Genomic DNA, 15,729 nt, shown 5'->3' with positions numbered 1-15,729 from the left:
ACATAATAAAAAAATTCACTTCCTCAAAAATATTTACCAGGCATTTAACTATAGTTATAAAGTGAAAATATATTAGATCTGTTATTTGTTAAACAAAATCTAAAGAAATAGCTGTTTTGTTTCCTGTGAAATACACAGATCCAAAATGGCAAAAATAGAGAAAATCGAAATAACTCTAGTTATAATTAACTTTACATTAAACAGGCTATTATCATTTGTCCATTTCACATCTCCCATCTTTCTCTTGTTACATTTGACAGGCTAGTGTTTAAAATTTTGTAGCTTAATGTAAGACTAGGTAGGGTATAGTTAATTTTTTAATGTCCATTATAAAATGTCTAGTAATATTATTTAAAGATAATATTCTTATACTTACTGATTTTTAAATTTTTCTGCTGTGCGTATGAATTCTGCTTTCTTAGTCTGATTAACTTTCTGCTTCCAGTTTTGAAGATGAAAAGAACGAATTCCACCTGAAGTACTAAAACAGCCATCATTCTGCATTGAGAACAAGAAAAACTTAATAGAAATGAAAACAGTAAGACATAAATGTGGAATTTTTTTAGAGAGATAAATGTCAATTATTCTTGGAGGATAATTTTGGGGCCAATCTTATTTAGCTTTTAAAAGTACATTTGCGAAATAAGGAATACCTATCAAATGAAGGAATATATACCTTACAATGCTAAACTGAGTAAGAAATGTTAAATATCCAGGGATTATATGCAAAATAATCGAATTCACTCATTCAGTCATTTAACAAATATGTACTGAACACTATGAAGTGAGACAGGCTACATTAGACATTAAAGAAACAGTGGTGATCCATAATAATATGGCCCCTGTCTCAAAGTCTAATGAGGAAAAACAGATTTAAAGAGAAAAGAGTAAATAATCAATAAAACAGAAACTCCACCAGGTGCAGTAAGTGCTATTAAGAAAATAAACATAAGGGCTGAGATGGAGAAAGTGGAGCAAGGGTTTGCTTTTTCAGTTACAATGGCCACAGAAGATCTATTTGAGGGGATGACTTTAAGTAAGAATGGAGCCAGCCATCACAGGAACAGTAGGAAAGTGCTTTCCAAGCACAGGGATCCACATGTGCAAAAGCCCTAGAGCATGAAAGACTTTGCCGAGTTCAAGCAGAGAATGGCCAATTGTGACACAAGATTAGTAACAGTGGGGATCTTGGTAGGAGATAAAAGTAGAGAGGTAGGTATGTGCCAGATCATATAGACATTTTAGGTCACTTGGGGGGGTCAGAATTTTATTGAAGAGTTTTGAGTAGGGAAATGCCATGGTACATTTAATTCTTTTAAGAAAAATTTTCTGGCTATTACTTGGAGAATAAATTGATGCGAGATGTGGGGATGAAGTGAGGCAAGAATAAAAGCAGGAGGATCAATTAGGTACTTGGTACAGCTATACAGGCAAGGAATGACAGTGTCCAGGACTACAAGGCTGACAGGAAATAAGACTTAATGTGTTTTGGAGGTATCACCAAGAGGGATTGCTGAGCAACAAAAATGGGTTGTGGGAGATGAGGGGAAAATGAAACAAGGCTTTACATTTCTAAGAGGAAAGAAAAAAAAAGTAGTAAATCTAAATCTAGGAAATATATTTTAAGTTGAGATATAAATCACATATCATAAAATATGTTTAAAGTTTACAATTCAGTGATTTTTAGTGTATTCACAAAGCTGTGCAACCATCATGACTATCCAGTTTCAGAATATTTTCATCATACCAAAAAGAAACCCCATACCTATTAGCAGTCACTCCCCATTCCCCTTCCTCCGAGCTCCTGGCAACCATTAATCTACTTTCTGACTCTATGGATTTGCATATTCTGGAGAATTTATATAAATGGGCTAGTACAGTATGTAGCCTTGTCTGTCTGACTTCTTGCACTTCGCATTATGTTTTCAAGATTCATCTGTGTTGTACCATGAATCAATACTCCATTTCTTCCTACGGCTGAATAATACTTCATTATATGGATCTACCACATTTTGTTTATCCACTAATTAGTCATTAGCTGATGGACAATTGGTGTGTTTCAACTATTTGGCCAAGTTACTCTGAACATTTGTGTACATGTTTTAATGGGAATATGTTTTCAATTCTCTTCATTTTACACCTAGCAGCAGAATTTCTGGATCATAAAGTAACTATTTTTTTACTCTCCCATTTAAAAAAATTGGGTTGCATAGCAAGGCCTGGTGGCTCATGCCTCTAATTCCAGCACTTTGGGAGTCCAAGGTGGGAGAACAGCTTGAGCGCAGGAGTTTGAGACCGGCCTGGGCAACATAGCAAGATCCTGTCTGTATAAAAATAAATTAAAAAAAAAAACAGCCAGGCATAGTGGCATGATGCTACCAGGAGGTCACCTCAGGAGGCTGAGGCTGATCTCTTGAGTCCAGGAGATCAAGGCTGTAGTAAGCCATGACCACACAACTGCACTCTATCCTGTGGGGACAGAGCAACACACTGTCTCAAAAAAAAGGTTGGGGTGGTTGCCCTTTTATTGTGAAGAGCATTCCTTATATACTGAATGTAAAAGTCCCTTATTAGACATATGATTTGTAAATATTTCCCCCCATTCTCTGAGTTGTCTTTTCACTTTCTTGATAATGCCTTTGAAGCCCAAAAGTTTTTAACTTTTTAAAAAACTACCAAACTGTTTTCCACAGTGGTTGCACCATTTTACATTCCCACTAGAAATGTATAGGGATTTCAATTTCTCCACAAACTCACCAATAACTGTTATTGTCTATCTTTTTTATTACAGTCACCTAAATGGGTATGAAGTAATTTCTCACAGTGGTTCTGATTAGTCAATAATGACTAATGATGTTGAGCATTTTTTCATGTGCTTATTGGCCACTTCTAAGGAATGTCTACTTAAATCCTTTCTCTTTTAAAAAATTTGGTTGTCTATTTATTGTTGAACTGTAACATTTATATATGTTACTTAACTTTTATGGGAGGCTATTGTTTTGGACAGAGCTCCAGCAGTAGGCCCCAACAGACCAGACAAAATAAAAAGAGTCATTTATGCTAAGTGCCACATGGTCAAAATGAAACTTTAAGGAAATAGGTAAATTTCCCCAATTGACCATTTTTTTCCTGAAAACAAGAGATGCACAGCAACCAATCACAAAGGGTCCAGTCAACCTGAGTTCAACTAATAAGGAAAGCCTCTTTACTTTTACCCTCGTAAGTTACCTGAAGTAAACTGATGTTAACCAATCCTCTTTCTTTTTTAATTGAAGTAGTGAAGGTCTTATGTTGCCTAGGTTGGACTCCTGGGCTCAAGTGATCCTCTCACCTCAGCTTCCTGAGTACCTGGGACTACAGGCACATGCTACTGTGCTCAAATCCAATCTGCTTTGCTCTTTTAGCTTCAAAACATTCTTTCATAATTGAGATTGTATTGGTTGTGTTGAAGATCAGTACACACACATTTCAATTTGCACACAATTTTTAACATAGGTACCAAAAATCTAAAATGCCATGTGTATATTTCTTTTTCTTGAGATGAAGTTTCACTCTTGTCATCCAGGCTGGAGTGCATTGCTGCGATCTCTGCTCATCACAACCTCTGCCTTCCGAGTTCAAGTGATTATCCTGCCTCAGCCTCCCGAGTAGTTAGGATTACAGACACCCACCACCATGCCCAGCTAATTTTTGTATTTTTAGTAGAGACAGGGTTTCATCATGTTAGCCAGGCTGGTCTCGAATTCCTGACCTCAGCCTCCCACCCGCCTTGGCCTCCCAAAGTGCTGGGATTACAGGCATGAGCCACCACACCCGGCTGCCACGGACTTTTAAAAGTTATTCCAGTGACTTTCCAGCTTAAATTTTGAGGGAATTTTTCCTTAAGAGGCGATCAAGTACCAGTATCTTCACATGTTGATAAGCTATTACATACATCCCAGCAACTCACAATTACACATACACATACCACATACACTACATACTTTTCATTTTCAATCTTTCACAACACACTAACAATGTTATTAGGAAAATACAGCATTACCATAACCAAAGACGTCACAGAGTGCTCACAATTCTGACAGGGAAAGCCATGATCAAAGAGTGGTTTTTGTAAGGAAACATTTCTACTAAAAAACAACATGGAAATGGAAGTAATTTAAAGTGTTCAAGACATTAAATGCAGGACCATGACTCCATATTGTCATTTGGTATGCTTAGTATTAGAGGATATAAGAACTAACCCCCTATCTATGGAATGTTAAGCTGACACCCAAGATAGTCAAAGCCTTCCATAATTTAATATTCCACACTATTTTGTAGTTGTACGAAAAAATTAACAACCTGCAAATGATTTCACCTCTTAAAACATTTATACTTAAAAAATAGGATGAGGTAGGATTCTCTCCTTAAAAATGTTCCCAGAGTGACTAAAAACTTGCATTTACAAGATAGTTGATAAAAATATGCCTCTGGATTGATGGTACAAGAAGAGAGACAGGACTACTAAGACACAATAGATGATATTAATCAGAGTTGGCTTCCTTTTTTTTTTTTTTTTTTTTTTTTAAATCAAACTCATTTTATTGCCAGACAGACTTGGTTTCTTTCCCTCAGCCTTCATCGAAGCTCTCCTTGGTGTTAGTTTGTTTTCTGCAGGTAAGTCTTCTTTAGTTTCTTGTTCAGCCACTTTGGCCAGTTTTCCTTTTACTCCCCTTTTCCCTTTGGTTTGTACTTTGTGTCTGAAGATTTATCCTTTCATGTTGCCTTTTTTGGCTTCATTTCTGCTTTTGTAGAAGCAAGTTTAGATGACAACTACATGAATCTCCTCTTGGGCTCTTCCTTCACTGTCCCTTCTGCTGAACTGACCTTCCTCTTGGGCTTCTTGGCAGCAGGAAAGGTAACTGCCTGGTGCTGTGCTTGCAAGCCCTGGTGTGTGAGCCTCTGTGGAGCTGGGATGCCTGGCTATTGCTGCTCCTCCTGCCACCCCAGCTGCTGAGATCCCCATTTTTTTCTATTGTTTCTGGGTTTTTTGTTCCTACTTTACAGAATCCACTGTCCTGTCATGCCCTTTGGTGATTCTTATTCTATTTTATAGAATGGGAGGCTGCCCTGATTCATGAATCGCGAAAACAAGCCTATTCGATCTACATTGAACTAAATTTGTTGTAACTTTGTTCAACACGTATTTTAGATGTAAGACCCTTATCAACATATAATTTGCAAGCATTTTCTCCCATTCTCTGACTTACCTTTTTACTTTCTTAAAAACGTTCTTTTGCAGCAGCATAATCCCGGGTCACTGAAACCTCCACTTCCACCACCCCTGTTCAAGTGATTCTCCTGCCTCAGCCTTCTGAGTAGGTGGGAACACAGATGCACACCACCACGCAGGGCTAATTTTTGTATTTTTAGTAGGGACGGGTTTCGCAATGTTGTCCAGGCTGGTCTCAAACTCCTGGCCTCAAATCATCTGCCCGCCTGGGCCTCCCAAAGTGCTGGAATTACAGGCATGAGCCACTGCCCCTGGCCTGAAGCACAAAAGCTTTTAATTTTGACGAACTCCAATGTATCTATTTGGTCTTTGGCTGCTTGTGCTTTAGGTGTCATGCAGGAGAAACTACTGCTGACTGACCAAAGGTCATGAAGACTCAGGCCTGTGTTTTAGTCTAAGAGTTTTATACTCTAAGAGTTTTTTAGACCTACATTTAGGTCTTTGATCAGATCAGAGATTTTTCAAATATAGTATGAGGTAGTTCAGCTTCTGTATGTTGTTATTCAATTGTCCAAACATTTATTGAAAAGACTATTCTTTTCTTATGAAATTGTCTTGGCACCCTTTTGAAAATCAACTGCCCATAAATGTGTAGGGTTATGCCTTGACTCTCATTGATCAATTTGTCTATTTTCTATCCCTATGCCTGTACCACAGTTTGATTACTGTGGCTTTGAAGTTAAATTCTGAAATTAACAAGTGCAAGTCCTTCAACTTTGTTATTCTTTTTCAAGATTCTTTTGGCTATTTTGGGTGCCTTGAATTTTCCATATTAATTTTAAGATGAGCTAGTACATTTCTGCAAAAAAAATTTTTTTAAAGGCAGCTAAGATTTTTATAGAGATTGCACTGAATCCGCAAATCAATTTGGGGGGTACTGCCATCTTAACAAAACAAAGCTTTCGAAATCATAACTATTAAGTATTCATTTATATAAGTCTCCTTTAATTTTTTGAATAGTTTTTATAGGTTTTAGAGCATAAGTTTTGTGCTTTTGTTAAATTAATTCCTATGTATTTTATTCTTTATAATACTATTATAAATGGTATTTTTTCCTGAATTTTATTTTTGAATTGTCCATTGCTAGTGTATAGAAATACAATTGACTTCTGTATATTTATCATGTATCCTGCAACCTTGCTGTACTTACTAGTTTTCTAGTAAGTTTTTTTTGTGTGTCTGTATGGATTCCTTAGAATTTTTAATATACATTACGTCATCTGTGAATAAGTATCACATTACTTCTTCCTTTCCAATATGAATGCTTTTTATTAACTTTTCTTGCCTAATTGCCCTAGTTAGAACTTTCAGTGAGCAAAGTGTTAAGAGTGGACAACTTATCTTGTTCCTGATCATATGGAGACAGCTTTCCATATTTTATCATCAAGTAATTTGTTACAGCTGGGAGTGGTGGTGCAAGTCTGTAATCCCACACTTTGGGAGGCCAAGGCAGGTGGATCACATGAGATTAGGAGTTTGAAACCAGACTGGCTAACATGGTGAAACCCTGTTTCTACTAAAAATACAACAAATTAGCTGGACATGGTGGTACGCACCTGTAATCTCATCTACTTGGGAGGCTAAGGCACGAGAATCACTTGAACCTGGAAAGCGGAGGTTGCAGTGAGCCAAGATCATGCCATTGCACTCCAGTTTGGGCAACAAGAGCAATACTTTGTCTCAAAAAATAAAAAGTAATATGTTACTTAATGATGCCTTTATCACATTGAGAAAGTTCTCTTCTATTGATAGTTTGTTGACTGTTTTTATCATGAAAGGGTGTTGGATTTTGTCAATTGCTTTTTTGTTTCTACTGGGATGATTATGTGGTTTTGCCCTTCATTTTATTAATATATTGTATTATATTAACTGATTTTCAAATAGTAAACCAACATTGCATGTCTGGAATAAATTCCAATTGATCATGGTGTATAATCCTTTCATGTTTTTAGATATGTTGGTTAGTATTTTGTTGAGGATTTTTACATCTGTATTTATAATAGATACTAGTTTGTGTTTTTCTTTCTTGTGATGTTTTTGTTTGATTTTGGTATCAGGGTAATAATTGCCTTACAGAATAAGGAATGTTCATTAAAAATGTTCCCTCCTCCTCTATTTTCTGAAAAACATTTGTTACAAACAAAAATACATTTATGCTTTCATATTTACCTATATATTTACAGTACTCTATTCACATTATTCTTCACGTAGATTTTTTTTAGAGTATTTTGAGAGTATTTTTTAAAGAGACAAAAGAAAAGAAGAAAGAAAAAGAGAGAAAGAAAAAAGAATAAGAGAGAGAAAGAAAGAGGAAGAGAAAGAGAGAGAGAGAATGGGAATCTTGCTCTATTACCCAGGCTAGAATGCCATCTAAAAATGGGTATTAAAAACCTCTTTTATGCCAATAAATGTGCTTAACAATGGAGACAGGGAGGAATAAGGGAGGAAAATAATAAACAAGCAGCCAACCAATATTTCATTTAAACCTGTGAAATGCTATGCAATTGCTGAGGATTGTTTTATTTCCAATTTTGTGGTCACTTTTAGAATAGGTGTGATGTCATACTGAGAAAAATGTATGTTTTGTGGAATTGGGGTGGAGAGTTCTGTAAATGCTTATGAAGTTTACTTATTTCAGGTCTGAGTTCAAGTCCTGGGTATCCTCATTAATTTTCTGTCTCGTTGATCTGTCTAATATTGACAATGTAGTGTTAAAGTCTCCCACTATCATTATGTGGGAGTCTAAGTCTCTTTGTAAGTCATTAAGAACTTGCCTTATGTATCTGGGTGCTCCTGTATTGGGTACGTATATATTTAGGATCGTTGGCTCTTCTTGTTGCATTGATCCTTTTGCCATTATGTAATATACTTCTTCGTCTCTTTTGGTCTTTGTTGCTTTAAAGTCTATTTTATCAGAGACGAGAATTGCAACTACTGCCTTTTTTTTTTTCTCCCTCCATTTGGTTGGTCAATCTTCCTCCATCCCTTTGTTTTAAGTCTTTTTGTATCCTTGCATGTGAGATGGGTCTGGATGCAACATACCAATGGGTTTGGCTTTTTATCCAATTTGCCAGTCTGTGTCTTTTGATTGGAGCATTTAGTCCATTTAAATTTGGCATTGATATTGATATATATGAGTTTTATACTGCCATTTAATGTTGGCTGGCTGTTTTGCCCATTAGTTGATGTAAATTCTTCATTATGATGATGCTCTTTACCTTTCAGTCTATGTTTTTGAAATGGCTGATACTAGTTGTTCCTTTCTATGTGTAATGCTTCTTTCAGAAGCTCTTGTAAAGCAGGCCTGGTGGTGATAAAATCTCTGAATACTTGCTTGTTCGCAAAAAATTTTATTTTTCCTTCACTTATGAAGCTTAGTTTGGCGGGATATGAAATTCTGGGTTGAAAGTTCTTTTCTTTAAGGATGCTGAATATTGGCCCCCACTCTCTTCTTGCTTGTAGGGTTTCTGATGAGATATCTAATGTGAGTCTGATAGGCTTCCCTTTGTGGGTAACCTGACCTTTTTCTCTAGCTGCCCTTAGTATTTTCTCCTTCATTTCAACCCTGGTGAATCTAATGATTATGTGCCTTGGGGTTGCTCTTCTTGAGGAATATCTTTGTGGTGTTCTCTGTATTACCTGGAGTTGAGTATTGTCATGCCTTGCTAGGTTGGGAAAGTTTTCCTGGATAATATCCTGAAGAGTATTTTCCAGCTTGGATTCATTCTCTCTGTCACATTCAGGTACACCTATCAAACGTAGATTAGGTCTTTTCACATAGTCCCATATTTCTTGGAGACTTTGCTCATTCCTTTTTAGCCTTTTTTCTCTAAACTTGTCTTCTCATTTTATTTCATTAGGTTGGTCTTTGACCTCTGATATCCTTTCTTCTGCTTGATCAATTCGACTTAAAACTTGTGTATACTTCAGGAAGTTCTTGTACTGTGTTTTTCAGCTCTATTAATTCACTTATATTCCTCTCTAAATTGTCTATTCTCGTTAGCATTTTGTCAAACCTTTTTTCAAGGTTCTTAGTTTCTTTGTATTGGGTTAGAACATGTTCTTTTAGCTCACAGAAATTTCTTATTATCCACCTTCTGAAGCCTGATTCTGTCAATTCATCACACTCATTCTCCATCAGGCCTTATTCCGTTGCTGATGAGGAGCTGCAATCCCCTGTAAGAGGAGAGACATTCTGATTTCGGGTATTTTCAGCCTTTTTGCGCTGGTTTTTCCCATCTTTGTGGATTTACCCACCTATCGTCTTTGTAATTGCTGATTTTCAGATTGGGTCTGAGTGGACGTCCAGCATGTTGGTGATGAAGTTTTTTCTGTTTCTTAGTTTTCCTTCGGCAGATGCCCCTCCCCCACAGAGATGGACCTTCCTGGGTTCAGCTGTGCTTGCTGTGAAACTCTCAATCTTCAGCGCTTCCAATTGTTGTTTTTTTGTGGGGGCACTGCGCCGGCTGAAATAGCAGTGTTGAGATTCATGGCGCTTTTCTGCCCGGGAATCTCCCGGTCTGGCTCCCCGCTTCAGTCCCCACTTTAATCAGCTGAATGGGCGATTGTGCCTTCCTGGAGCTCCAAATGCCAACTAAAAGGCAATTCGTCCCGTATACTCTGTATTGAGAACCTCTGCATGGCAAATCAGCTGCGCAGGCCAAAAGAGTTGCGCTGGTGACCCGCAGGGCTCCTCCGCCGGGAATCTCCTGGTCTGTGGGCAACAAAAATTCGTCTGGAAGTGTGGTGTTCACTCACTCTCTGCGCTTTCATTGGGAGCTACAATCTTGAGCTGCTGCTAATCGGCCGTCTTGGATCTCTCTCCCCCTCTTCAGGTAGATTCTACTTACTGTCCAGTGTCCCCTTATTTAAGCTTGAAGGACTCCTTTTAATGTAGGGCAATTATGCTAATGACAAATTCTTTTGACTTTTGTTTACCTCAGTATGTCTTAAATTCTCCTTCATTCTTAGAGAATAATTTTGCTGTACAAAGAATAACTGGCTGGCAGAGGGATTTTATGTTATCCCTCTGCCTTTTGGTGTCCTTGGTTTCTGATGTGAAATCAGCTGTTAATTTTACTGAGAATTCCTTATATGTAATGAATAGCTTCTCTCTTGGTGCTTTCAAGACTTTTTGTCTATATTTATTGGGAAGTTTATTATGATGTGTCGAGATATAAACTTCTATGAGTTTATTCTATTTAGAATTCATTGAGTTCCATCTATACATAGGTTAATGTTTTTCATCAAATTTGGGAAGTCTTCTGCCATTGCTTCTTCAAATATCCACTTTCACCCCTTTTTCTCTCTCTCCTTGCTTTCTGGGACTATCATTATGCACATGGTAGCATGTATAATAGTGTTGCACAGATCTCAGACTCTGTCATTTTTCTTCTCCCTGTTCTTCAGTCTGGATAATCTGAATTGACCTATCTTCAAGTTTGCTGATACTTTCTTCTGCAAGCTCAAATCTGGTGTTGAGTCTCTCTAGTGATGTTTTCAATTGAGTTCTTGCATTTTTTAACTCCGGAATTTCTATTTGCTTCTTTTTTATATGTTTAATTCCTTTACAGATTCTATTTGATGAGACATAATTCCCACACTTTCTCTTAATTCCTTAGCAATGGTTTCCTTTAGTTCTTTGAACATATTTAAATAACTGTTTTGAAGTCTTTGTCTAGTACGTCCAATAGCCAGTATTCCTTAGAGACAGCTGCTTTTTACTCTTTTCCCCATTTATGAACCATACTTACTTGCCATATCTCATAATTTTGTTAAAGACTGGACATTCAAAATAATATAATGTGACAACTCTAAAAATGAGATTATGTCCCCTATCAGGGTTTGTTTCATTGCTGTTTGCGTAATTACTTTCCTGAATTAATTCTGTAAAGTCTGTAGTCTTGGTCATGTGTGGCAGTGAAATCTCTGGTTAGCTCAGTTGTCAGCTAATAATTGGTGAGAGATTTCCTTAGATGCTTTGAACCACTATATATCCTAGCCTTTGCTCCCTTTGGGAAAGGGGGTCTATATGCATGCTGAAGCATACCTCTAACATGTTAAGCAGGCAGTTTAAAACCCTACCTTAGTCTTTACTTTCTGCCAGCATAATGCGTCAAAGCTAAACAAGGATGAGGACTGTGAGCTTTCTTAGGTCTTTCCTGGTGTTTCCTATTGCTCCTGTAACAAATTCACCAAAAGTTAGTTTACCACAAATGCGGTGGCTTAAACAACACAAATTTATTCCCTTATAGTTCTGGAGGTCTAGTCTAAAATCAAAGTGTGAACCTGGAGGACATTATGCTAAGTGAAAAAAGCCAGACACAGAGATGCAAATCCCATATAATCTCACTTAGACTGCAAGTGGAATCTAATTCAGAGTAGAACAATAGTTGCCAGAGGCTGGTGGGGAGGGCGGGAAAGGAAATAGGGAGTTGTTAGTAAACAGCGCAAAGTTTCAGATAGACAGGAGGAATGTTTTGAGATCTACTACACAGTAGGTTGACTAAAGTCAGTAAGAATGTATTGTATATTCCAAAATAACAGAGTAAATTTCAAATGGTTCACCACAAAAAATAAGTGAGGTGATAGAAATGTTATTAGCCTGGTTTAATCATTCCACATTGTATACATATATCAAAACATCACATTGTACCCCATAAATGTATATAATTATGATTTGTACATTAAAAATAATATTAATTAAAACAAAGGTGTTAGTAGGGCTGCATTCCTTGTAGAAGCTTCAGGGAAGAATCCACCCCTTACCTTTATTCCAGCATCTACAGCCACCTTCATTCCTTAGCTAATGGCCCCTTCTCACATCACTCCATCCTCTTCCTTCCATCATCATATCTCCTACTTCCAACTGTGATCCTCCCACCTCTCTCTTATAAGGGCCTTTGTGATTATTCCAGGTCTACTCAGATAATTAAGATATTGAATTTAATTTAATCACATCTGCAAAGTTCCTTTTACTAGGTAGGGTTACACAGTAACAGGTGAAAATAGTTATTGCTGAAGGGCTATTTCAGGCAGCCAAGGAACATAAAATTCAGGTCATCAGAAAATGAAACAGAAGGCAGAGCTTTATGCTAGTACCAAGCCAGCATCACACTAATGTGATATGTTAGAGATAATTCAAAAATGTCATAATTCAACAACTAAAATGAACAAGAGAACAGCTGAGAACAAGGGGGAAATGACATTGGAGAGGAGGATAGAGATGTGTGGTCTTCAGGTTTGAAAGGCAATAGCTAATAGGGGTTATGAACAAATAATATACAAATATTAAAAAGCATAGATAGGGTACATTGTTACTTTTCATAACGAGGGAGGAATTTATGAGATTCCATGCCCCGAGGAATTGTAAAATAAAATACAATATAAAAAGAGTTCTAAAACTTCAAAGATACTTACTCCAAAGTAATTTAAAGAAACTGTGATCGACTGAACTCAAAATTCCTATGTAGAAGGCCTGACCCCCAAAGTGGGTTAAGTGAGGTCATTAAGGTGGGGACCTAATTTGATAGAACTTGTGTCCCTACAAGAGATGCCAGAGATCTCTTTCTCTCGTTTGTATACAGAGGAGACACTATGTGAGGACACAGTGAGAAGGTGGCTGTCTACAAACCAGGAAGAGAGGCCTCACCAGAAACCAACCCTGAGGGCTACTTGTGAACTTCTATCTTCTAGAACTGTACGAAAATAAACTTTTGTTTTAGCCACCAAATCTGTAGTGTTTTGTTCTAGAAGCCCTACCTGACAGTAACTTGAGATATTTTGGTGGACCTCTCTAGTATCATGAGATTGCTATCAGGAAAATCATCTCTTCTCAAGAAAATACTAGTTGGTTTTAGTGTTAAACTCAGTAGGAGTATTCGTTCACTTAATCATATGAAAAATATTCAAGTTCAGTGTTAGGATGTAGAATTTGTGTGTATAGGTATGTGTGTGCAGTATACTGGGGGTGAGTACAAAGATGGATAACATGTGAACTCCTAAACATTATCACAATATTGCATGCAGTAACTAATTTTTTTTTAATAAAGCCTGAACACAAAGTGAAGAATTCTACCTCATTATTCTGAGGTAGAAAGTATACAGCATGGTTCTCCATCTCAGCACTACTGACTTTTGGACCAGATGATTCTTTGTTGTGGAGGGCTATTCTCTGACCTCTACCCATTAGATGCTAGCAGCCTCTTTCGCACATTTTATTAGTCCCCTAGAGGACATCTAGCAACGTTTCAGAGACATAAAGCCAGCAACATAGGGTCACACACTTTTTTAAGCATCGTAATTAAAAATATTTTATGTGTTATGTATTTTTATATATTTTATATTTTTTCCTGAGATACCTGGGCAGAGTTAGAATAATAAAGAGAATTACAGAGGATGTGTGAGAAAACTTGCTTTAGGTGGAATTTCCTGAAGGTGTACAAGTAAAGACATTTCTTAAAGGAGGAAAAAGATGGAACCTGTCCTCAGCTCACGACAGCCTTCCTTCAGGTTCATATTGATCCACGAATATTCAGTAAATGCCTACTATGTTCCAGGCACTACACAACAGGCATAGTTCTTAGTGCTGGGAATACAATAAAGAATAAAACTTCCAACACTTTCTGCCCTCATAGAGCCTACATTCTCACGGGGGTGCAAGGGAGGGTGAGGGGTGTGAGGAGAACCACAAACAATAGAAATAAAATATGTAATATAATATATAGTACTAAGTGCTATGGAGAAAAATAAAACCAGAAACAAGGACTGGGTGTGCCGCGTAAACGGATTCAGTTTAGAGAGATAATGGAAAGTCTCACTGAGCTGGTAACATCTGAACAAAGATATCTGGTCCTCACTACTGAGAAAGGGGTCCTTTGCCGATCTTTGGAAACACTTCTGCCTAGAACCATCCCATATTGTTTTTCTCCTTGTGTTCCCAGCGCCGGTACAGTAACAGAGCTGCCACCAAGTACTGAGTACCGAGTCCCTCTCCAACCAAGCACTGTGCCAGGGGCTCCCCAGACACAACGTTAGTCCAAAGCTCGGGAGATGCATGTTACTCTTCCCAATTTTTAGAGAAGAAAGTCAGTCGCCTACAGCATATGTTCTTATCAAGCGGCTAGAAAGAGGCAGAGCCGGGTTCCCACCCAGGTCTTCCTCGACTCCGAAACCACATGGAGGCGGCTCTGCAAAAGCTGTTAAACGCACAAGCCAACAAAGAGCAACGCCCGGCGCGTGCCAGGCCCCGAGCAGGGGAGGCGAACGCCGCGCCTCCCACCTCCCGTTGGCGCGACAGAGGGCACCTGTTCAGCTAGGGCCTGCAGCCCCTCGGCCAGAGCGGCTCTCCGGTCTCCCAGATTTACCTGTTGAGGCGCTGGCGTTGCTCCCACGCCGGTCCCGGTGGCTGCACCCGCCCCTGCTACAGCCCCGGCTACCGCGGTGGCCGCCGCCGCTACCACAACAGTCGTCAGGGCGGCCATGTTTACCCGCCAGGCAACTGGGGCCGGCGGCCACCAGTCCCTGGGAGATTAGTGCCCGGCGCACCGGGCCTCTGCGGACCGCTCCCAGCGCTGCGGGCTTGGCTGGGAAGCAGGGCGGAGCCGAGATGCAGGGCGGTGCCGGGATGCAGTGCGGAGCCGAGATGCAGGGCGGTGCCGGGATGCAGGGCGGGGCCGAGATGCAGGGCGGGGCCGGGATGCAGGGCGGGGCCGAGATGCGGGGGGTGAGGGGGTGTGGGACTGCGGGATGGGCGGGACCGGGGTGCAGGGCGGGGCCGAGACGCGAGGCGGTGGCCGGGATTTAAGCCGGGAGGGGAGGGGTAAGGGAAAGACAGGGTGCTTGCAGGGAAGGGGCAGGGTTGGTATTCTGGGGCGGACGGCTGTGAGGGAGGGGGCGGGGGCGGGGGCTTCGTTTTGCCCTGTCGCGGGTTTGTAGAACCTTTGGGTACTTAATCCACTCTGTCAGCCTAGTCCCAAATCTGTCAAGAAAATTTATTGTCTTACATTGTCCTTAAATTCTATTTGTGTTATAGTCTATACATATATATATATATATATATATTTTTTTTTTTTTTAACCCAATATACATCCGCTTTCTAGGTTTCTACGTAGCGCTGCTGAGACTGAGTCTAAATGAAAAAATTATCAATAGGTATTGTGCTAAATGCATTTCTGCTGAATTTTTACTTTGGCCATTCATTAAGCCAAGTCATCATTAACACCTGCATGATTAAAGAAAAGCACAAACTCAAAAATAGCAAGAACTATCCCATAGCAGTGTTGTGCTGATACCATAAAGTAGTTTTTTGTTTGTTTGTTTTTAAGGTATCCTTTCCTACTCTTTTCCTACCTCTCTACCCCAGGCCTCCTTACACACGGGTCATTCTTTATACTCCTAGTTACACTTCTTTTTTTTTTTTTTCTGAGTTGGAATATCGGAGCCTCTCTCCGTGGCCC

The 15,729-nt window shown here is 39.1% G+C and overlaps 1 protein-coding gene across 4 annotated transcripts in view; it reads right to left on the bottom strand.

Annotated features, from left to right (window-relative positions):
- Positions 1-14,865, bottom strand: part of CCDC112 (coiled-coil domain containing 112) — a 33,072-nt gene extending 18,207 nt beyond the window's left edge. For 2 of the 4 annotated variants that reach the window (XM_002744695.7, XM_008991662.5), the window contains exons 1-2: positions 14,638-14,865; positions 377-498 (exon numbers count right to left, since the gene is read on the bottom strand). In XM_002744695.7, coding sequence (XP_002744741.1) covers positions 377-498; positions 14,638-14,754 — 239 coding nt within the window. In that variant the 5' untranslated portion in view covers positions 14,755-14,865. Of the gene's footprint in view, positions 1-376; positions 499-12,040; positions 12,192-14,371; positions 14,491-14,637 lie in introns of those variants that run through there. The other 2 variants (XM_078365840.1, XM_035291064.3) reach the window with 2 other exon arrangements.
- Between the last annotated feature and the right edge of the window lie 864 nt (positions 14,866-15,729).

This window comes from Callithrix jacchus, chromosome 2 (genome assembly GCF_049354715.1).
Source record: "Callithrix jacchus isolate 240 chromosome 2, calJac240_pri, whole genome shotgun sequence".
Lineage (NCBI taxonomy): Eukaryota > Metazoa > Chordata > Mammalia > Primates > Cebidae > Callithrix > Callithrix jacchus.
This window is presented reverse-complemented; position numbering and strand designations above follow the sequence as displayed.